The sequence below is a fragment of the Diaphorina citri genome, unplaced genomic scaffold (assembly GCF_000475195.1).
Source record: "Diaphorina citri unplaced genomic scaffold, Diaci psyllid genome assembly version 1.1 scaffold391, whole genome shotgun sequence".
Classification (NCBI taxonomy): domain Eukaryota; kingdom Metazoa; phylum Arthropoda; class Insecta; order Hemiptera; family Psyllidae; genus Diaphorina; species Diaphorina citri.
Genome location: NW_007377826.1, coordinates 51,127 through 76,160, shown reverse-complemented (window position 1 = coordinate 76,160; position 25,034 = coordinate 51,127). Strand labels below are relative to the sequence as shown.

At 37.8% G+C, this 25,034-nt stretch overlaps 1 protein-coding gene across 1 annotated transcript in view; it reads left to right on the top strand.

Moving 5' to 3' along the window:
- Positions 1-776: 776 nt before the first annotated feature.
- LOC103508361 (protein Skeletor, isoforms B/C) overlaps positions 777-25,034 on the top strand; it is a 38,198-nt gene continuing 13,940 nt past the window's right edge. Inside the window, exons 1-3 of the mRNA XM_026822983.1 lie at positions 777-1,190; positions 19,387-19,624; positions 22,164-22,275. Coding sequence (XP_026678784.1) covers positions 1,094-1,190; positions 19,387-19,624; positions 22,164-22,275 — 447 coding nt within the window. The 5' untranslated portion in view covers positions 777-1,093. The remainder of the gene's footprint in view (positions 1,191-19,386; positions 19,625-22,163; positions 22,276-25,034) is intronic.

Genomic DNA, 25,034 nt, shown 5'->3' with positions numbered 1-25,034 from the left:
AACCCCGGATTTGCCCTTAGTTTCAAAAGGACTCTTTTTTTTCGAACCCAGAGCGCTAATGTGCCATACATTAATGCATTTTTTTGTTGTCAACTCAAGTTCGCGAATCCGGGACTCAGGAATGTGTAGAACCCAGCATTACGTGCTGCAGCTAGAGAAACTTGGCAAAAAAATGGAATTCCCTAGTAAGTAACCGAAAGTCCCGTTTTCGATGGCCGCCTCTGAGTTTTTCATTCCTAATAATTATATTTCCTTTGTTCTCTCCTGTGGATGCTTCTCTTTCCCACTCTCTCTATATTCACAATTCTCTCGAGTTCCTCTTTACGTCATATTCATTCATAAAGCCGCTTATCAAGAATATCAGGTTGCATCTCATTATTATTTTTTTTTTCCTTTTTATTTATGATTGGATCTTACAAACTTTTTGCACCTTTGATCTGTTCAAGCTTTGGAACCTACTTGTTTTTCTAAATATAGGTATGTAGGTGAACACCACTGACTCTGACGATCCGTGGAAAGAGGATAGATTTTACCTTATAGGTATGATCAAACCTAGGTAGGTATTTCACCCTCTCAAATACCAACTACGAGCAACGTTGCTTATACCTTCAGTGATCCGTCGGAAAATGCATTCAACGTCGCATCACGTTGCCAAGGATTTTCCGCCAAAAAAGTCTTTTCCCCCTCCTCCCCACCACTCTCTCCCTCTCCTCCTTGCTTCTCCAAACCGATCTCATCTCTGCCACCATCAATACATCACCAGTGTCTCGTCATACTATAGCATGGCACCTCGGCTACAAGACAAAGTGAAAGTTGAGAATTTCGTAGCGCAAGTGCAAGTCTGTACTGCACAGTTCGCTACATAATATACCTCGCGTCTCTCCTGCCAAAGTTGTTTTAGTACATTACTAAAACTCATCCTAAAAGCTTCGCCGGAGATGCGAGTTTTTTGCCTAGTGGAGATAAAAAATAGCCTGAAATTGCCAGGAAAAATAGCCAAACTCGGGTAGACAAAAGTGTGTGCGTTTAATTTGTTATTTATGAAGAATTTAAGTTGCGTTTTTGTTTGCAAAGAATATTGCGTCTTTCCATTATGTTATTTTTTAAATTAAATTTAAATCAATTCAATTGTAACAATGTGAAATGCCTGATCAGTGGTGTGGTATTGTTGGCTCTTTGTGTTTCCAGAGGTAAGCTTGTCCACATAATAATTATGTACCTACATACCGACATATGTTTCTATTTACCCATTATTCTTTGTAAATGCCTACATGACCAGATGACCACTCGAATAACAAGAAGCGCGAAACGCGTCAAATTTCTTACCTGGTTTTAAAAGTCACATAGGAAGCTCCTATGTTTAAATTCTGAAATTCTGAATTCAGAGGAACTGAAATTCTGTACTATCAAACGCTAAGAGCTAATAGGTATTGAGAACTCAGATGAGCGCGTGTTTTGATTGGTGGATGTTTTTGAACCATACTACAAATATTCTGCGAAAAGGACACATCCACTAATAAAAGAAATTGCCAAAAATTCAAACTAAGTACGGAAACTAAATAATTAATGTAAAAGTAGGTGATAATTAAAATTAATTCCTATCTACTGGTATATATAAAATAATCTTCACCTGATGCGTCGGTAGGTATACCTACTCTTCAAGATTTTATCTTGTTATCATCAGACATTACGTTAGAGAGGAAGTTGCGAGGTAGCCATCCGAAAATTGGTTAACTTACCTACTCGGACATAATCAGCAAGCTACAGGTTTAATATACCTAGTAAGTAACTAAGTAGGTATCAATGAATTTTATACAGGTAAATTTTAAACATCATATACCTATATATTGTAGATAAAATCTGCAACGAAGAGTATCTGTAACGCAACCGCTCACAGTGAAGCCTAATTACAATAAACAATCTATTAGTAATTTAACACACTCGTAAGTAACATAGGTATTACTTAAATCCTGAGCATAACATTATTCAAAGTAAATACTGAAAGTAGTTTAGGTACCTAGAGTAGGCTAGTGGGTTTGTATTTGTACTTCAATGAGATTAGGCAATACCCTTCAGTTATGTTATGTAGATTATGGTTCATACACGGTTCATGGGAAGTTTTCTGATTTCAATGCTGCGAGAAACATTGTACCTGTTGCGTTGCCTGGAAACACCCCATCAGCAGTGAATTGCAAGGATGTGAAAATAATGAACTTGAAGCGAAAACCTTCACGGAGGGAAGAGACATAATACAGGAGAAGAGATAGATGGAGAAGAGGGAAAGAGATAGAAGGAGAGGACGCGAAGGGGAAGAGATAGAAGGAGAGGAAGAGAAGGGGAAGAGATAGAAGGAGAGGAGGGAAAGAGATAGGAGAGGAAAAGAAGGGGAAGAGATAGAAAGAGAAGAGGGAAAGAGATAGAAGGAGAGGAGGGAAAGAGATAGAAGGAGACGAGGGAAAGAGATAGAAGAAGAGGAAGAGAAGGGGAAGAATAGAGGGAAAGAGATAGAAGGAGAGGAGGGTGAGAAATAGAGGGAGAAGAGGGAAAGAGATGGAGGGCGAGGAGGAAAAGAAATGGATAGGCGAAGGGGAAGAATAGGAGGCGAGGGAGAGATAGAGGTAGAGAAGGCAAAGAGATGGATAGACAAAGGTGATCATACGAGTATTATCCTAATGGTAGTTATTTATACTGCTCGAATGAGACCCTTTACCCCAACACTAGGTAGTTGTTTAACAGTCAAAATGGGGTATCATAATACTCCGAGCCATAGCTGGATACTGAAAGTAGTTTAGGCACTTAGAGTAGGCTAGTCGGTTTGTATTTGTACTTCAATGAGATTAGGCAATACCCTTCAGTTATGTTTGTTAATATGTAGATTATGGTTCATACACGGTTCATGGGAAGTTTTCTGATTTCAATGCTGGGAGTTGGCCTTGCATCAAATTGTTGCAATTCTATACTGGATCTTTTATATCTCATATCTGGCTATGAAATATTGAAAAGGTCAAAGGAACATTAATCTTGAGTTGTGCGATCACATCTTGAATTCTCAAGGAAATTTCCTGGTCTTTTCATCAAAGAATGTACGGTGTAGGTACGGTAATTTCACCTTAGTTTGATTCAAAACAACGTATAGGTACAAGCGTATACAAGTACTCGTATATTCAATGGGAGATATGAAATTATACGAACGTGCGTATCTCATGTGTGTAATCACGAGAACGTGGGTTCAATCCCAGACCGAGGTGTGGAAATTCATCCTCAACATTGTTTGAGAATTTGACCACAATAATGCCTAGTATTGGCCGACTATTGGGGTTAAAGGACTTTTATATCCAGTTCGAACAGTATAAATAAGCATAATTTTTCATCCACCAACCTAAGTAGTATGGAATTTTGATCTTCAATGCACGATTCTTAATCTTAATGACTTTAATTCCATTGCCCAACCCTGACCCAAGATCATTCACTTATCTCTATCCAAGTAGGTATGTTAGGAACTAGTTAGTTACGGTGATATTGAATATATGACCATTAACCACGGAATACCAGACCTTCTAAGGTCTCTGGTCCATCTCAATCAAACTTGCCCCCCCAGTATTGCATGTGTCATAATAGTAGATCTTGCCTTTAGCATGAAGACCATCAGTTCTATGACTTCTATGGGAAAGTAACTGTCCAGAATGTGTGGTAACACAGCGTGTGTGTAATACTATAACAACGTGTGTTTCATGATTACGTTACGGTTTTACTTAATCAGATTTCTGCGATAAAATCAGGCACAGTAGTCTCTCTGCATGTGCAGGTCAAAAAGGGAAAGTAAGAAGAGTATGAAATGGAGATATAAATTTTTCAAGATTTCAGAAGGTCTGACCTTTGAAAGTAATCTGAAAACCAAGCCATCAATATCAATGCAATCTTCTTTCCTCTTTACGTCCCTTTTCTCTCCATCTTCGTCTTTTTCCCTCTATCTCCCATTTTATCTCCACAGTTTTATGACCTTCGAAAGTAATCTGAAAACCAAGCCATCAATATCAATGCAATCTTCTTTCCTCTTTACGTCCCTTTTCTCTCCATCTTCGTCCTTTTCCCTCTATCTCCCATTTTATCTCCACAGTTTTACCCTTTTAGTTACCTATCTTCTGGTCTGGGAATTTATTGCATTACGGTTTCTCTTCCCTCCTACCTCTCTTCACTTCTTCAATTTCTACTGCCCTTCCCTTCTGCCATTTACTCGATTTTCTAACTATACTCTTCTTTCCCCTACCTAAAATACCTCCTAGATATATACGTACTATTCCCCTTTCCCTCACTTAAAATACCTCCTAGATATATATACGTACTATTCCCCTTTCCCTCACTTAAAATACCTCCTAGATTTCTACTCCCCTGCCCCTTGCTATCTCATGCTTGACCGGTAAAAAAATCTCGGCTTGCACACATCAGCTTGTATGACACACATGCTTTGGTATTAGGATGTTAGAAAAAGTTTTCTTTCAATAATACCTCCTATACCCCTACATCTCTCCTCTCTTTAATCTCCCTCTCTTCATCCTTCTTCTTTTCCGCTATCTCTTCCTCTCTCTCTCTCTCTAGCCCTCTCTCTCTCTCTCCCTGTCCTCTCTTTCTCTCTCTTTCCCTCTCTCCCTCTTTCTTTCCCTCTCCCCTTTTCTTTTCTTTGAAAGTAGAAAGTTCGTCTATGGGAAAGTAACTGTCCAGAATGTGTGGTAACACAGCGTGTGTGTAATACTATAACAACGTGTGTTGTTGTTGTTGTTGTTGTTATAGAACCTCGATTATTTCAACTAATTGGGACCGGGGGTAGTTGCAATGATCGAGGTTGAAATAATCACTTTCTATGATCTTTTCCTCTGATAAGATAGGATATCCTTTGAAAGAAAAAAAAAAGAAAACCAATGGAATTTGGAGTTAACATAATAATGGAAGTTGAAATAATCGAGGTTCTACTGTACCTACATTTGTTTTTTTTTTTTTTTTTTTTTTTTTTTAAAAAGGTTTTTTTTTTTTTTTTTTTTTGTTTTTTTTTTTTTTTTTTTTAATTTAAACAGGTCTTGATTATTGTTCCATAAAATGTAATGTTATTAGGTTATTACCAATCGAATATATAAGACCTTGTTTAGACTGCGAGAGTCGAGAGTAAAGGGACTTTTCAGTCCTATGCTGGTAGTATAAAGTATAAACAAGGTATATTCTATTCTATTCTATTGTGGAGTAGGTATAAATAATGAAATACATACTTGCAATTTCATGAAATATTCTGCTATGCAAAAGACCTCTTTAAGATTAATAGTAGATCCAGTTTTGTTTTGGTCTGACCGATATCGATAGCTTGTTTCTGGTAAAGCTTTTGATTCACAGAGATATTATTCTTCAGAGGAAATGAATAACTGATGTTGTGTGTAAGGAATCATTTCTCTCTCTACTCCATGTTTTTTCAAACTCCAAGTCCTTTACTATTGTTATTATTATTACATTTATTACTATAGTTTAGAAAAATAAGAAAGAACCCATGACTTGTTTCCAATGGTTTTAGATTTTCTTGTTTTCTCTCCCATCCTCTTTTTCGCATTATTTACACTTAACTTACCACGAAACTTATTATTTCATTTTTTTCTGTCTCTCCCTCCCTCCCTCTCTCTCTTTCTCTCTCTCTCTCTCTTTCTCTCTCTCTCTCCTCCCTCTCTCCTCCTCCCCCTCTCTCTCTTTCTCCCTCTCTCTCTCTTCCTCCCTCTCTCTTCCTCTCTCTCTCTTCCTCCCTTTCTCTTCCTCCCTTTCTCTTCCTCCCTCTCTCTTCCTCCCTCTCTCTTCCTTGCTCTCTCTCTTCCTCTCTCTCTTCCTCTCTCTCTCTCTCTCTCTCTCTCTCTCTCTCTCTCTCTCTCCCTCCCTCTCTCTCTCTCTCTCTCTTCTCGAGAAGAGGGATCTTGACTTTTGACATTTTGGGCAAATTTCAGTTTCAGTATATTTTTTTTCTCGTAAGTACCTACAAAGAGATACGTGCATATTTTACTTTGTTCATATTCTTAATTAAGATCTTAGTAAATAGAGATACCTTTAGAGTTATACATAGATGTCTTCTTGTTCATATTCAAAATTCAGTATAGGCACCTCTTTTATCTTGGTAAATATGTCTGAGATAGGAATATGAATCATAATTATACGTATGTACATTTCATATTTTCTACTTTTATGTCCAAAACTCTACTATGTAGATTCCCTGCTAAAAGGTGCATCTATTAATAGAGCTTTATTTTGCCTTCTGTTGTTGTTGTTTACAAGATGTGGGTATAAAACCCTAAAGTACACCATTCAGATATTTATATGCTGCTTTGCTAAGATTTATTATGTGTGTGAATGCTAACTAGAGAGAGAAAGAAAGAGAGAGAACAAAGGTAGAAAAGGACCTTACAAGAGGGATTTTTTTACTTTCTATTTTTTTTTTTTTTTTCTTTTCAAAGCCTATTTTAAAATTCAATTGTTTTCTTTTTTCCCCACTGTAGAAAATAAAATTACTAAACGGGAGACAGAGAGGGAGGGAGGAAGAGAGAGAGAGGGAGGAAGAGAGAGAGAGGGGAGGGAGGGAGAGAGAGGAGGGAGGGAGAAAGAGAGAGGGAGAGCATGGTATAAATGAAGGTAAAGTGTTTTCAAACTATGAAAACAATTTGAACCTCTTCAGTCCTGAAGTAGGTAGGTACTTTTATGAAAAACCTACATCTTTTAAAATTGACTGGTTAAGGAAACTAGCGTCTCCATATATTTCATTACAATTTAGTCCTAATATACTTCAAAATACAAATGAGCTTAAAATCGTTACAATGTAAGTTCGAATTCAAGGGCAGATTTTTCTTAAAAAAAAAAAAAAAAACAATATTTTCGTTTCCCTTGAAGAATGTGCCTTGAAATAATGCAAAAGCCGTTCCAAAAAAAGTCATTCTCTCCTCGCAAGAATTTCAAGGCTTGAAGAGGATGTCTAGTGGTGTAATTTAATTATTTATTTTTAAAAAGCTCCGAGTTTTAATTAAAACGTGATAAGATGGCCTGTTCTTTCACAAACCTAGTCTTTTCTTTCTCAAGTCATCGTAGAATAATGTTAGATTACCTAAGGATAGGGTTAGTGCCGTTCTGTCGTTAGTGGTTGGATGGTACAACATTAGATCTTTTAGAATTTACCTTGTTGTGTAAAATAACTGCTTTTTTGGGAAATAATTGGTACCTAGTTAATTATATGTACCTATCACAATATTCCTAAAAAATTACACAAGGTACCTATCAATTTAACAAGGTAAATATGGTAGAGCTAAATTAGGTAGTTACTTCTCCAATAGAACTAAAAAGTCCATTTACCCTACCAATAGTCCACTCCCTACTATTAGTGGTCCCATTCTCTACCAATGCTGGGGATAAAATTGCACACCTTGCCAGGGATTGAACCCACGTCCTCGTGATTATCAGGCAAGCATCTTGACCACGACACCACCGAGGCAGGTAGATAATATCAAGTATTCTTCTCAATCACGTTAATCCAATTGGTCGTGTAAAGTTTGTAATCCAAGATGATGCACGTAAACTTTGTCTGAGTGAAAGTAAAGAAGAATTCCGATTTGACCATACACGCCTGACCATAGGCTGGTAGGAAAGTTTTGCGACGGCTTTCTTGGGTCATGGATTTAAATAAATTATTATTTATTTAGAATTAAAGTTCTAGCATTTGCCTTGTCTCATCCAGTCATCTCTTTTTCATGTCAAGTTTTTGGTAATTCGAACAAACTATGTACGAGTATATGTAGGTTTTGTATGATATCGACTTAAATCTAGTCCCGTCCTCAGCAAACGTCATCATATTCTATATAGTAAGGAATTTTAATATTTTTTAAAGTTGAAAAAAATCTCAAATTCTTATAGGTAGGTACAATATGAGAAACTTTCATTTCTGCCTATACCGTGATTGGACGAAGTACCTATAGGTATAAAACATTCCAACATATCTTCTATACATGATTTTTTTTTCTTTTTTTTTTTCACTGAAACATGTATCCTTTTTATGATATTCTCATAATTATCTTGAACATTCAAATCTGCAGTCCCATACAATCAATGTGAAATTCATGTGAGTCTTTAGGTGTCATTCATATAATTATGTATGAGAATGTGACTTCTACAGGCTTTACTTCCTTCTTCTCACACCTACATCGAAGTTGAAGATGTCAAAGATCTCTTTAATGTATTGTAACGGTAGACTCTCATGTGTACCTACTTGTCATCTTTCGGTGAAATTTTAAATTTACCTACATAATAGGTAAAAACTGTTGAAAAATATATAGGTAGGTAGGTAAATAGTAAAGGTAGGTTCCTATTAAGTACTGTGGTCACAAGAACAATGTTGTTGGAATCCCAGTGAATTGAGGTTGGATAGTTTTATCAATCGTCTCGTTTGTAGGTAAATACAAGAAATAGTAAAATGGAAAATGGGTTCGGTTATAATCATAACCTAATATCACAAATTAAGAATATTAATATACGAAAGCAGACTAAGAAAAACAGTCATGAATAGATATAGCTAGCAAACGGTCTCAGTCACCTATCACAAGGCGGGAGCCTACACCAGAGCAAGAAAAACAGTCATGAATAGATAGTTAGCAAATGATTTCAGTCACCTATCACAAGGCGGGAGCCTACACCAGAGCAAGAAAAACAGTCATGAATAGATAGCTAGCAAATGATTTCAGTCAGTACCTATCACCGGTAGACTCTCATGTGTACCTACTTGTCATCTTTCGGTGAAATTTTAAATTTACCTACATAATAGGTAAAAACTGTTGAAAAATATACAGGTAGGTAGGTAAATAGTAAAGGTAGGTACCTAATAAGTACTGTGGTCACAAGAACAATGTTGTTGGAATCCCAGTGAATTGAGGTTGGATAGTTTTATCAATCGTCTCGTTTGTAGGTAAATACAGGAAATAGTAAAATGGAAAATGGGTTCGGTTATAATCATAACCTAATATCACAAATTAAGAATATTAAGATACGAAAGCAGACTAAGAAAAACAGTCATGAATAGATAGCTATAGCAAACAGTCTCAGTCACCTATCACAAGGCGGGAGCCTACACCAGAGCAAGAAAAACAGTCATGAATAGATATGTAGCTAGCAAATAATTTCAGTCAGTACCTATCATAAGGTAGGAGACTTAAACCAGAGCAATGACAGATGGATGACTGTCATCAGCACAAAAGATTACCTTGTATCCTGTGGCGCCGTATTTCTTGAACTTTGGATTAAACATCTCTGTGATAAAAGATCGGGCCATAAGATGGTACTGAACTGAGCCACCCTGTACGCTGGATGCACACCTTAGGTACCTTGTATTGGATATCTCCATTACCGTACACGATGTCGTGTATAATTAGGAATTTTTCTAGTTCATTAGATCTGCTTGTCAATTAATGTAAAATGTTCTGGTGTCTCGGATGTACTAATTGAATAACGAATGGCATATTCCATGAAGTAAAACTTCAGGGCCGAATTTCCCTGTGGTCAATTGTCACCCACAGTTACACACTTCGAATGACGGATTCATGATTACGTTACGGTTTTACTTAATCAGATTTCTGCGATAAAATCAGGCACAGTAGTCTCTCTGCATGTGCAGGTCAAAAAGGGGAAGTAAAAAGAGTATGAAATGGAGATATAAATTTATCAAGATTTCAGAAGGTCTGACCTTCGAAAGTTAATCTGAAAACCAAGCCATCAATATCAATGCAATCTTCTTTCCTCTTTACGTCCCTTTTCTCTCCATCTTCGTCTTTTTCCCTCTATGTCCCATTTTATCTCCACAGTTTTCTACCTATCATAAGGTAGGAGACTTAAACCAGAGCAATGACAGATGGATGACTGTCATCAGCACAAAAGATTACCTTGTATCCTGTGGCGATTTATTCGAAGGTGATTTGAAGTGACAGTTGCCACTGGAGGTAATACCTACCTGGCCAATCATTAATCATCAAGTACAATCGGAGATGTTAGCTTGTATACAAGGTGATACCACAAAAAAAAAATCAAACACACACAAAACACATTAAAAAACTACATACATTTTTTTTAGAGGTTTGAAAGAGGGAACTGTAACTGCTAAGCAGGTCTTATTGTCCTGAAATCGAAGAGAAAAGGAAGACAGGATAGAAAAAAAGCCAGCCGTTCCGAGAACGAACATTACCCTTTTAGGATAAAATCTGTCCCGAGCGGGAATCAAACCCTCGCCCACCTACAGGCGAGCGTCTTGACCACTACGCCACTTATGGCCGATCTTACCACTGAGATCACGGTTTTTAGGCTTTTCTTTGACGTCACCCATTTGATTTACACAGATCCGTATTTCTTGAACTTTGGATTAAACATCTCTGTGATAAAAGATCGGGCCATAAGATGGTACTGAACTGAGCCTCCCTGTACGCACCAAAAAAAAAAAAAAAAAAATCACACACACACACAAAACACAAAAAAAAAACCACATACATTTTTTTTTAGAGGTTTGAAAGAGGGAACTGTAACTGCTAAGCAGGTCTTATTGTCCTGAAATCGAAGAGAAAAAGAAGACAGGATAGAAAAAAGCCAGCCGTTCCGAGAACGAACATTACCCGTTTAGGATAAAATCTGTCCCGAGCGGGAATCAAACCCTCGCCCACCTACAGGCGAGCGTCTTGACCACTACGCCACTTATGGCCGATCTTACCACTGAAATCACGGTTTTTAGGCTTTTCTTTGACGTCACCCATTTGATTTACACAGACCCCTATTTCTTGAACTCTGGATTAAACATCTCTGTGATAAAAGATCGGGCCATAAGATGGTACTGAACTGAGCCACCCTGTACGCTGGATGCACACCTTAGGTACCTTGTATTGGATATCTCCATTACCGTACACGATGTCGTGTATAATTAGGAATTTTTCTAGTTCATTAGATCTGCTTGTCAATTAATGTAAAATGTTCTGGTGTCTCGGATGTACTAATTGAATAACGAATGGCATATTCCATGAAGTAAAACTTCAGGGCCGAATTTCCCTGTGGTCAATTGTCACCCACAGTTACACACTTCGAATGACGGATTCATGATTACGTTACGGTTTTACTTAATCAGATTTCTGCGATAAAATCAGGCACAGTAGTCTCTCTGCATGTGCAGGTCAAAAAGGGAAAGTAAGAAGAGTATGAAATGGAGATATAAATTTTTCAAGATTTCAGAAGGTCTGACCTTTGAAAGTAATCTGAAAACCAAGCCATCAATATCAATGCAATCTTCTTTCCTCTTTACGTCCCTTTTCTCTCCATCTTCGTCTTTTTCCCTCTATGTCCCATTTTATCTCCACAGTTTTCCCCTACCTATCCCTTAGTTATCTTCTGGTCTGGGAATTTATTGCATTACGGTTTCTCTTCCCTCCTACCTCTCTTCACTTCTTCAATTTCTACTGCCCTTCCCTTCTGCCATTTACTCGATTTTCTAACTATACTCTTCTTTCCCCTACCTAAAATACCTCCTAGATATATACGTACTATTCCCCTTTCCCTCACTTAAAATACCTCCTAGATTTCTACTCCCCTGCCCCTTGCTATCTCATGCTTGACCGGTAAAAAAATCTCGGCTTGCACACATCAGCTTGTATGACACACATGCTTTGGTATTAGGATGTTAGAAAAAGTTTTCTTTCAATAATACCTCCTATACCCCTACATCTCTCCTCTCTTTAATCTCCCTCTCTTCATCCTTCTTCTTTTCCGCTACTCTCTCTCTCTCTCTCTCTCTCTCTCTCTCTCTTTCCCTATCCCCTTCTCTTTCCTTTGAAAGTAGAAAGTTCGATACCTACCTATCTCTCTCTCTCTCTCTCTGCGAGAAAAAAGTTCTCCTCGAACTTTTCATATTTTCCTAATAGAATTTTCTTTATTGCACGAAGGTGTGGCCTATCCTTTGCGGGGGAAGGGGCGTTTTTAGAAGACACGTTTATATCGTTTTCACGCTGAAAGCTCCTCACAGGGCCTGTTTTATTCGTGGTACTCTTTCTAGAGGTACTAAGAGATGGTTTGATTTAATTCAAGGGATTGTGATGAAATTTTCATTCATGCCAAGTATGTACTCTTGACTCTTGGTACCTACCTAGTTACCTACTCTTTCTGGGAATTCGATCCAATTCATTGATTCTAGGAGATTTTTTTATCTCTGATTAGATTAGAAAGGAGAAAAAGAAAATAATATATCGATTACTCAAGTGGGGCTGAAATTGAACAGTTTTCTAGCCATATAGTGAACAAGATGCCTACATATGTAATACATACATACACACATACTCGTATTACCTAGAAAAAAAGCTTTCAGTTTTTAAGCTTCAGTCCCTCAGCCTGTTAAATACCCTGAAGCAAGAATAAAATATACGCACAGGATTCATATAGGTACATAACATACATATCATGAAATTTATAAAATATTTTCCACATCAAATCAGCTTTCGAGTAACATTTTCACGTAAATCGATTTAATAAACTTATCTCCTTAAGTTCTGAAGCCTACATTATTTTGTCATTTATGTGCCTGTTCAGTCCCAAAGGTCATATCACTCAAACAAACTATGCCAAAGAGTAGAACGGTCACCCGTCCCGATATGCTCCACATCAGTAACTAAAAGGTGGGTTTACACGCTCAAGCCATTTGCACAAACTGGCTCGTTTTCACGCTGAAAGCTCCTCACAGGGCCTGTTTTATTCGTGGTACTCTTTCTAGAGGTACTAAGAGATGGTTTGATTTAATTCAACGGATTGTGATGTACTTTTCATTCATACCAAGTATGTATGTACTCTTGACTCTTGATACCTACCTAGTTACCTACTCTTTCTGGGAATTCGATCCAATTCATTGATTCTAGGAGATTTTTTATCTCTGATTAGAAAGGAGAAAAAACAATATATCGATTACTCAAGTGGGGCTAAAATTGAACAGTTTTCTAGCCACATAGTGAACAAGACACCTACATATTATGTACGTAATACATATCTACATACACACATACTCGTATTACCTAGAGAAAAAAGCTTTCAGTTTTTAAGCTTCAGTCCCTCAGCCTGTTAATAAATACCCTGAAGCAAGAATAAAATATACGCACAGGATTCATATAGGTACGTAATATACATGTCATGAAATTTATAAAATATTTTCCACATCAAATCAGCTTTCGAGTAACATTTTCACGTAAATCGATTTAATAAACTTATCTCCTTAAGTTCTGAAGCCTACATTATTTTGTCATTTATGTGCCTGTTCAGTCCCAAAGGTCATATCACTCAAACAAACTATGCCAAAGAGTAGAACGGTCACCCGTCCCGATATGCTCCACATCAGTAACTAAAAGGTGGGTTTACACGCTCAAGCCATTACCCGTCCCGATATGCTCCACAGTAACTAAAAGGTGGGTTTACACGCTCAAGCCATTTGCACAAACTGGCTTGCGCATGCTGGTTTGTTCGTTGTGCACAAAACTGTGAAAGGAACCTTGGCTAGCTTGTGCAAACTTCAAACCTGCGTTCACACGCTACGATTCGCTTGTGCAAACCGGCTTGCGCATGCCATCAGTTTGTGCAAATGACTTGAGCATGTAAACTAGAGGAGGAGAATCGATAGCGTTCGATAGTCAAAACTATCGATAGTTATCAATAGTGCTATCGATAATTCTCCTCCTCTAATGTAAACCCACCTAGGATGAAGGGTGTGGGTTCTACCATTTACCATTGCGTGATTAATGTAATTTTAAATTGAATTTCCATCTCTAATACTGGGGTGAACCTAATAAAGATATTAGAAACCATAATGCGTTAACCATTAACAACTTTTATTCCCTCGTTTTAATTTCTGTCAAATAGATTTTCATTATGAAATGTACAAATTCATTTTTATACCTAAATACATATGTACAAATACCTATTTACAAATGTAATGTACAAATAGCTTTGTGATTTTCATATTCACAGAGGTAGGTATAAGGATAGTGCTTGTTTATACTGCTCGGATAGAAATAAAGAGTCCCTTTTACCCAGCAGTAGGCTACTACTATTATTGTGGTCAAATTCTCAAAGAATGTTGGTTAACCATTAACAACTTTTATTCCCTCGTTTTAATTTCTGTCAAATAGATTTTCATTATGAAATGTACAAATTCATTTTTATACCTACATACATACATATGTACAAATACCTATTTACAAATGTAATGTACAAATAGCTTTGTGATTTTCATATTCACAGAGGTTAGGTATAAGGATAGTTGCTTGTTTATACTGCTCGGATAGAAATAAAGAGTCCCTTTTACCCAGCAGTAGGCTACTACTATTACTGTGGTCAAATTCTCAAAGAATGTTGAGGATAAAATTCCGTATCTCGGCCGGGATTAAACCCACGCCCTCCTGCTTACCAGGCAAGCGTCTTGACCAGTACACCACCAAGGCAGTTATAGAGGTATCTAATCTAATCATTTATTTCGAAGTACCATTACAATTGTACGAATCAACACTAGATGACAAAACAGTCGTCATCGCTGCTTGAGTTTCCATTTCCTGCGATTATATTTTCTGTCTGAGTATCCTCTCCCGGTTTATTAGATCACTGTGTTCAACTACCTATGCAACCGGTCCGTATTTGTCCATTGCGTCACTCAACAACAACCAGGTTGATCATTGAGGAAAATCGGAATCACTTGAAATGAGTTTAACTGGATTTTTGTGATTTTTACTTTCCTTCCTATAGGATAAGTTTTTTTTTTTTTTTTAATAAAACGGATTTAAAGTAGCGTAGCGTTTACACTACATTAAAATTCATTGATCTCTTATATGGGTTCCAGAAGAGGTCGGTCAACTGTAATGTGGACGCACCTTAAACCCAAAATATGCACGTGCTTTCAGGCACACTCCATTTGTCAAGAGCCTAGGTTTACCTTGCCCTTGGGATTAATTTATACCTCGAAAATATACCTCTGTACCTAGCCCAAAAAAACTTCTGGGTCTACCCCACCTGAATCTCCTACATTTACCCACACCAGAGTCACGTGGTACCGTCTGAAAAGGTCTATGTCACGCTTACCTCATCTCTCAATATTTGATCGGGAAATTTTACATATCAAAAGAAATATTTTGCCGTGTAAATTAAGCTGTCTCAAGTTCCCTTCCAGGGGAAGTACGGGGGAATAATGGGTTTAAAGGACTTTTCTTCCCCCCTTTCTCCTATGTACCTTTTTGTATATTATACTTAGTGGTAAGTAATGGGTAGGAAAAGGGGAGGGGGCTCTCTAGAGATATATCAAATGACATACCCCCCTATTCTCCCTCCCCCCTCCTCTTGTCAATCCTTCAGCTCCTTTCTGAAGTAGTGGCTTGTGTTTTTGCCCTTCTCTAAGAGCCTGTTCACAGAGTTCACACTTGTCGTGAGTTTCATCTGATTTTTTTCGAATGTCCTGTAGGTGAAATTGAGAGTGTACGCACTACGCACGACACGATTTTTTTTCCGAGCGACACAAAATGTCCTTGTAGGCAATGTTATAATAAAGCCAATAGCTGGACTGAGTGGGTACTAACCTTGCAGTTAGCCTGCTTGCCTGGTAAACGGAATTGCTTGTGTTCGATCCCAGTCGAGGTATGGAATTTTATCCTTAATATAATCTCATACACACGACACGATTTTTTTTCCGAACGACACAATATGTCCTTGTAGTTGTAGGCAATCTTATAATAAAGCCAATAGCTGGACTGACTGGGTACTAACCTTGCAGTTAGCCTGCTTGCCTGGTAAACGGAATTGCTTGTGTTCAATCCCAGTCGAGGTATGAAATTTTATTACCTACATGGTCTTTTTTCAAGGGATTTGATAGAGGGAACTGTAGAAACGGAGGTCTTATCGTTCTGAAATCGAAGAGAGGACAGGATAGGAGAAAGCCAGCCGTTCCGAGAACATACCTTGCCTATTTAGGATTACCACCTATCCCTTCCTTCTAGATCCCTTCTGTGCCGCGTCCATTTTTTGGGACTATATTGCACTGTGCTTATTTAGGATAAAGTTCGTCCCGGGCGGGAATCGAACCCCCGACCTACTGGGTGGCAGGCGCGCTACATTCTATGAAATTTTATCCTCAATATAATCTGAGAATTTGACCACAATAATATCAGTAGCCTACTGCTGGAGTACCTAAAGGGATTTTTCAGTCCTATGCGAGCAGTATAAAAATAAGCATTCTTATTATTATTAGCCAGTAGAGACCAAAGTATCGACCCTGAGCGACCAAAGCCGCCACTGTCATCACACAGCGTTCCAATATGTCGCACCTCATTACCCTTCCCTTTTCTCTCATTTCTTGTTGTCGTCTCTTTACTTTTATTAGCTTTGTTTTGTCTTCTCTAAATTACTCTCTTGAAAGATATATTATTCTAATTTCGGATTTTAAATATTTCATCCCCCTTTTCACTGTAAATCCAGTTGGAGATCGAGTTGCCTCATTTATTCTTTGAGAATATGTATCTAGTAGCCGAGTAAAACCTGGGTTGTCGAATTCGGAATTACCTACATGGTCTTTTTTCAAGGGATTTGATAGAGGGAACCGTAGAAACGGAGGTCTTATCGTTCTGAAATCGAAGAGAGGACAGAATAGGAGAAAGCAAGCCGTTCCGAGAACATACCTTGCCTATTTAGGATTACCACCTATCCCTTCCTTCTAGATCCCTTCTGTGCCTCGTCCATTTTTTGGGACTATATTGCACTGTGCCTATTTAGGATAAAGTTCGTCCCGGGCGGGAATTGAACCCGCGACCTACTGGGTGGGCGCGCTACATTCCACCCCTTCAGTGGAAAAGATTTTAACACACTCATTATGTTAAAAGCTTTCCCCATGAAAGTGAAAACAAGATGACAGGGTCAGGGCCCATATTAGTCCGGAGGTGACCCCTTGGGACTCAAAAGGGTCAATTTGTTCCAAACATGGAAAATCATAAGTTTACAAACAACAAAATACCAACCTGCCTCGGTGGTGTAGTGGTCAAGGCGCTCGCCTGGTAAACAGGAGGGCGTGGGTTCAATCTCAGCCGAGTTATGGAATTTTATCCTCAATATAATTTGAAGATTTGACCACAGTAAAAGTAGTAGCCTACTGCTGGAGTAAAGGGACTTTTCAGTCCTATATTTGTTCAGTGCAGGCCAGGAATTCAGGATAGGTCTAAGGCACAATACCCTTCACTTTAGGGTAGCTGGTAGGTAATCTAATGTTGGTGCCTGGAAACACTTTGTTTTGAAAATCAAGCCTGCCATCCAAGGAATAAGTAGAAAGAAAGGAGGTGGAGGAAGGAAGGGAGAGATTTGATAAAGACTTAATTGTAATTGCTAAAAATACAAACAAATGAAAGAGAGAGAGAGAGAGAAGAGAGAAAGAGAAAATAAAGAAAGGAAGAGAGAAATATTTATGGTTAGGAAATAGTAACTTATTAAAGAAAGGAATTCCGTAGGAAAAAGGGAACGTTTAAAGAAGTACAAAACTTGAGTAGGAAGCAGGTATGCAACCTGTATTCAAGAAGTAGGTATCTGTAACATAAAAGAAAGCGACCCAAAATAGATATTTTATGGAAAAAAAAAAACAGTGGGTGTATTGTATTAATAAAATGAAAAAATACGGGGAAATTAAACTCAGACTTGACATGAATGAAAAAGTGCTAAAAATTGTGTGGGTGTGATGGAACTGTGATGATGTTGCTTAAAAAAAAAAAAACTTCCCCAGGTACTTATCCTGATCTGAATGTCAAAGTTTAGATAGAATGGTGATGATTACATTTTAGGATAAACGACTTGGCGGGGCTTTTTTTATGCCACGAAGTGGTATTTTTTGGGCATTTAATTATGGGTAGTAAAATTCTTATGTAGTTCGTATGATGACTATTGTGCTTTTTGAGACTACCGAACCTGTTAATGAGACCACCTAGTGCCTATTAAATAAATTAAAAATAATAATAATTAAATAGTCTTTAGGTATTAGATATACCTGAAGCCAAATCGGACTTTTGTTACCTACAATACCTATCTATCGCTATGCTCATCTTTAAATTTAATTGAAATAAAACCCAATCATCTGTGAAAATCGGTTCGCAATGTTCTCATAAAAATTTATGTAAAAATACATTGTAACCAAGAGTATATGAAACTTTTTTCTGTATCTAACAGAAATCTGTGAAAATCGGTTCGCAATGTTCTCATAAAAATTTATGTAAAAATACATTGTAACCAAGAGTATGAAACTTTTTTCTGTATCTGTTTACAGAATGGTAGCTTACAGAACTTGATAAAAGCTCGACACCCTTTTTTTTCTAAAAGAAACGCATTCTATTTCAAAGGAGATCTCTTAAGCTCTGTATCTGTTTACAGAATGGTAGCTTACAGAACTTGATAAAAGCTCGACACCCTTTTTTTCTAAAAGAAAGACATTCTATTTCAAAGGAGATCTCTTAAGAAATGACCAAAAATATCTGTAAGCTACCGTTTCCATTACCTCTTTAGAACACCCTGGTTTTTTCCTCCTGTCAAAACAAAAATCTCCAATGTTTAACTTATTTTTCATCATCATTTCGTGTTCTCCCTCGAGAATTGTGAAGCAGAAAACTGATGATCTTGAATGACAGACGAAACAACCGTAAGCTCGAAAGATATGAGGGGAGAGCCCGAGAGACTTAAGGGATAAACTGCAATGAAAAGAAGATATCAGAGGGGATATAATATGAGGAACTTCGGAGGGAAAGGGAAAAAGCATTGTCAGCAATTTTCCGAAAAAGAGAAAGAACCCCTTTCAATACCTTTTGCAGATTTGAGTGAATTAAATAGCTTATTTTTAATCGATGAATCAGTGGGTTAAATAATATGTACATTGAAGGTACGTAGGTGCCTACATAACTTCTATACCTATAGAAATAGAAGAGAAGGAAAAATTCGAGAAAGGATTTAAATTTTTTGGTGGATGTGCTAAAATGACCAAATTCTCAATACTACTTAATAGAATAAAACATACTACGAGTATGTATTTTATCTTGTTGGCATAGGACTACAAAGTCCCTTTACCGACTTTACCCCAGCAGTCATCTTTCTTTTAACTCTAATAGTTTGAAGAAACCATTTAGGTACTGATGAAAATTTGCAATGAAATAGGTAAGTTGTAATGAAATTATTAATAAGTAGTTGAAAAATACCCCTAGAAATAGGTAAGTTGTAATGAAATTATTAATAAGTTGAAAAATACCTACCCCTAATTTGTAAAAAAAAAAAAATCCCCAATAATGTGTTAACCAGAATCTTTCATCTTGTTCACAGGGCAGGGCCGCATCAATCCCAGTGCAGATAAGCAATACTATGGCCGCCTCATAGGGACGCTCAAAGACTACGCCCATAATATCCGGGGTACGGTGTACGCCACTGATGAGAACACCCTGTTTATCAAGAGCTTCTCATACGATGGAACAGGGCCGGATGCGTACTTCTGGGTGGGCAAGTCCGCCCGACCTTCACCGGAGGGAATCATTGTACCTTACCCGGAGGGAAACTATCAGAGGTAAGATTAAAGATCTTTTACCAGCCTAGTTAGCTTGGTTGGTAGCGCGCCTGCCTTGTAGGCGCTAGGCCACGGGTTCGATTCCCGCCCGGGGCGGATTTTATCCTGAAGGGATACGGATCGTTCTCGGAACAGCTGGCTTTCTCCTATCCTGTCTTCCTTTTCTTTTGGATTTCGGGACGATCAGACCTTAGCATCAGTTACAGTTCCCTCTATACCAAACCTCTTTAAAAAAAAGTGTTTACAACTGTGGGAAACAAATTTTAAATAGTATTTATGTGGCAAATTTCAAAAATATAAATGGGCCTTAGAGGTAAGAAGGTATGTAGTCGTGTCAAATATCATTCCTGTCAGGTCCAAATTACAGCATTAAAGGGACTATATAGGGGACAGATAAATGGAACAACTTGTTCTAAGCTGACAGTCTAAATAAAGCACTACTTATACTTATAGGTATAACTGCAAAATGTCCGGACGAAAGCCCTACTTTCACCTGGCAGCGCAGAGTAAAAATCACTTTTTCACTGAAATCATCGAAATAGGGTATCAATGAAGGAAAAGAACACAGACAATGAAAACATCCCTTAAAGGATTTTCCTTGGTGAAATCTAATTCCCCGTACGTGAGTCCAACAGCGAGATATAACCAAGGTTCCCATAGAATCTGCGGATAATGAACCCAGGACAATAAACTGGAAACAGAAATAGAATTCAATTTGAAATTGAGCTCACGTCACGTCAGAGCGTGGATGTTCGAAAATTTCATTTCGAATTTTCAATCAAATCCGCAAAAACAGAAGGAAAAAAAAGAGAGGAAAGGAGAGAAGAGTGCGTATAGTTATTGATTCTGAATTCAGGGGATGATTTCAGAGGATAGATGAAATTTTGGGTAGGGGGAAAAATAGGTATGAAACATTTTTTGAGGTTGACCTTTTGCCATGGAAGCGGGCACATATTATGAGCATTTACAAACTCACAGAGGTGCACTATGCTAGGTGCTACTATGAGCATTTGAGTATATTGGCTTGTCTGAATATTTGATCCAAATCAATGTATATTGTATTAGAGTTAGAGTAATGCTCCCTTGTCCACTTAAAGCCTATAACTTCTACAAAAGCCCTTGTCCGCCTGGTCGTGCGGAGGTTTTAAAGACTCGTAATCGTTTCCAAAAGAGAATCGCTTTAAATTTTACTCAATATTATGCGGTTCCAATGATCTCGTGGAATTACATATTCACTCTTTCTCTAATTCTCGAATTCCTCATATTTATGCTAAATGCAGATTTCCAAATTCTTCGTCTGGCCCTGAAATGAAGTTGTGTCTCTCCTTTATTTATTTTAAAAGCGTATAGTTATTGATTCTGAATTCAGGGGATGATTTCAGAGGATAAATGAAATTTTGGGTAGGGGGAAAAATAGGTATGAAACATTTGAGAGGTTGACCTTTTGCCATGGAAGCAGGCACATATTATGAGCATTTACAAACTCACAGAGGTACACTATGCTAGGTGCTACTATGAGCATTTGAGTATATTGGCTTGTCTGAATATTTGATCCAAATCAATGTAGATTGTATTAGAGTAATGCTCCCTTGTCCACTTAAAGCCTATAACTTCTACAAAAGCCCTTGTCAGCCTGGTCGTGCGGAGGAGGTTTTAAAGACTCGTAATCGTTTCCAAAAGAGAATCGCTTTAAATCTTACTCAATATTATGCGTTTCCAATGATCTCGTGGAATTACATATTCACTCATCCTCTAATTCTCGAATTCCTCATATTTATGCTAAATGCAGATTTCCAAATTGTTCATCTGGCCCTGAAATGAAATTGTGTCTCTCCTTTATTTATTTTAAAATGTAAATCCCTTCATACTCATCAGATCTCCTCCTCCTCTTCCTCCTCCTTACCCTCTCCTCCCCCTCCTCCTTCTCCTCTCCTCCTCCTTCTTCTCCTCCTCATTACCCTTCCCTTTTCTCTCATTTCTTGTTGTCGTCTCTTTACTTTTATTAGCTTTGTTTTGTCTTCTCTAAATTACTCTCTTAAAAGATATACTATTCTAATTTCGGATTTTAAATATTTCATCCCCTTTTCACTGTAAATCCAGTTGGAGATCGAGTTGCCTCATTTATTCTTTGAGAATATGTATCTAGTAGCCGAGTAAAACCTGGGTTGTCGAATTCGGAATTACCTACATGGTCTTTTTTCAAGGGATTTGATAGAGGGAACTGTAGAAACGGAGGTCTTATCGTTCTGAAATCGAAGAGAGGACAGGATAGGAGAAAGCCAGCCGTTCCGAGAACATACCTTGCCTATTTAGGATTACCACCTATCCCTTCCTTCTAGATCCCTTCTGTGCCGCGTCCATTTTTTGGGACTATATTGCACTGTGCTTATTTAGGATAAAGTTCGTCCCGGGCGGGAATCGAACCCCCGACCTACTGGGTGGCAGGCGCGCTACATTCTAAGCTAACTAGGCAGACTAGATATTTCTGCCTATACAAATGATCGAACACTGAAATAAACTTGCGTTTGATTTTTCACAGGGATCCTCCAGTGTTGAAAGCATATCAGAAGGCAGACATCATTTTCAAGCTGCCCAATGGAATGCGAATCAAAGACATCAAGTGGCTGTCCGTGTGGTGTAGGAGATTTACTGTAAGTTTTCCTCTTAACATAGTTATTAAATTTTAATTAGGTACTTGTATCACTATCAGTTCGTCATATCCTCACTCCGTATGGGTGATTAAATCAATTAAATGATACCAAAGACTTCGAAATTTCTCAGCAAGATAATAAAACAAAATTTTTCCAGCGAATTTTTTGAAATTTCGCTGAGAAATTTTGTGAAATAGTACCTCTTTACCTAATAGAAACTAATCCATTAAGCTTATCTAAATTAACTTGACTTCCAAAATTTTCTCTGCAGCCTACAGCATTGGACTTAACTAAATTACCTTGATTTCCAAAAGATACTCTACAGCCTGCAGCATCATTATTCCGCGGCGTAAGATAAGCTGAGCAGGTATAGAGTTCACCCATACTAGCACCAGAAACATAGAGCATTACATTATGAAACGTGAAACTAACATGCAACAACTCATAAATAAAACTCTGCATCACTCTGACGTGAAACAAAATGGGTAAAAGCCCCGTGATGATCCAGTGTTGCACGCACGTGGCTGAAAGGTTTCTCCGGTATATTATCAGGGGCTTTATGTGTTGGAGTTCCGGGTTGCACGTGCCCATCTTGATTAGCAAGTGGGGTGCCCGGTCATGCATCATGTTACCCCCGAGGTGATTTGCCCCCACCCTTTCCTATTTCCTTTCATTTGTTATCGTCTTCATAAAAATTACACTTTATTAAATTTTTGTATTTTTGTGATCGAAAATTGGTGATGTGTGACAGAGCTTTTGGGGGATTTTTTTTATGTCTTTCTACATAACATAGGTAGGTATATAACTGTGTAATGTGTTGAGTGCGTTATACATACGAGTAAGTGTTATAACGTATAAAACTGAGACATGATATTCATTTTATTATCATATTAAGTTTAGTGGATATGTCTGCATAACTGAGTGGGACCCGAAAATGGGACAACATTCCGAGTGAGAATCGAAAAACGGGACAAAAATGTGTGGCCATAATAGATTAGAAAGGTAGACGAACGCAACAGACTATATACTGTTTTTTTTTTTTTATCACTGACGGAACTTTGGCAGCATAAACAGCGTATTAATATCATTTTTGAGCTCTTGTGTACACTTATCAGTGTAAAACACACTCCACTTGAGCAGTTTGTGATAAGAAAAAGTGGGGGATGTTTTTCGGAGGGGAAGAAATAGAGAAAAAAAGAGGGAGGGAAAAGGAAAGACAGGGGAAAGAAATTATTCATATTTAACTGTCTGTGCTTCATGTGTCGTAATATGAGCCTTTACTTCTTTTTACTCACTTAGGTAGGTATACTATAACGTCTGAAATATGAATTACTTACTTCCGAAAAAAAATTAAAAAATACTACATAGAAAGGTACCTACCATCTTAAATTTTTTACTTCTCGTTTGTTTGAATGTAGGTAGATCTACCTATTAGGTACTAAAATCCACCTAGATAATCTTGTTTATTTTTTGTTGTTTACCAGTAAAACATTTGAATCCAAAATAGCTTTTTAGTCCGTCCTTCCTTTATTAAATTACAATAGTAATAATAAAAGGTATAGGGCTGTTGTATTCGCCATAGCAAAGACAAAATAGCTTTTTAGTCCGTCCTTCCTTTATTAAATTACAATAGTAATAATAAAAGGTATAGGGCTGTTGTATTCGCTTCGGTGGGCTGCCTTTATTAAATTACAATAGTAATAATAAAAGGTATAGGGCTGTTGTATTCGCCTCGGTGTCTGTCTGTGTGTCTGTTCCCATAGAAGGACTTATCCAAACCTGGTCGACCTATATATCAAATTAAAGGTCTTTTTACCAGGAACACGAAAGTGGTGGTGCAATTTTTTTCCCAGGAAACCAAAAAGCCAAAAAAATCTGTTTTTTGGGGGATTTCTTTTCACATTTTCTTATACAAATGAGCTCTGATCTTAAAATTTGTCGCGACGACCTATGAACTCAAAGCGCGCAGCGCGACCGTAAACAACGGAGCGCGAAGCACGACCCTATGCTCAAACCCGCGAAGCCCCGGGAGCGCGCAGGGCGACCGTAAAAAAGGGAGCGCGAAGCGCGACCCTAAACTCAAACCCGCGAAGCCCCGGGAGCGCGCAGCGCGACCGTATACGCAACCTCATTAATAATAATAAACTGAATATTAAACAAAATAGGTAAGTACATAGGTACTAATTTTCTTTAACCACGATCGAGTAAAAAATTCCCGGAGGGACGGACCCAGCTTGTTCGTTCTAAGAAGAAAAGAGACTGTAAAGTGTAGGTGTATACTGTTCTGACGTAATCAAGCTTCAATGGCAATAGGTGCATAGGTATTGTATTTCAAGAGTGCTACAATTGCGTAGGATGAGTAGGTATTTGTTGCGTAGGAGGAGTAGGTATTTGTTACGTGGGACTAAAAGACGAATCCCTTGAAAAATCAGATCTAACGAGGACCTAGAAGTTTGATCCCATGTGTTTAGAATAAAAAAAAAAAAGTTTGATAGAGGGCACTATAACTGCTAAGGTCTTATCGTCCCGCAATTAAGTCTATTTCATCTTGTACCTAAACGAAGTAATCAAGCTTCAATGGCAATAGGTGCATAGGTATTGTATTTCAAGAGTGCTACAATTGCGTAGGATGAGTAGGTTATGTAGGTGTTGGGTATTTGTTAATAATGTTAATCTAGATCCAGGCACTTTAAAGATGAAGGATTTGAGTATGATGGGATGTTATTTTTGTAGTAATCAAATATAGGCTTCGAGAAGTA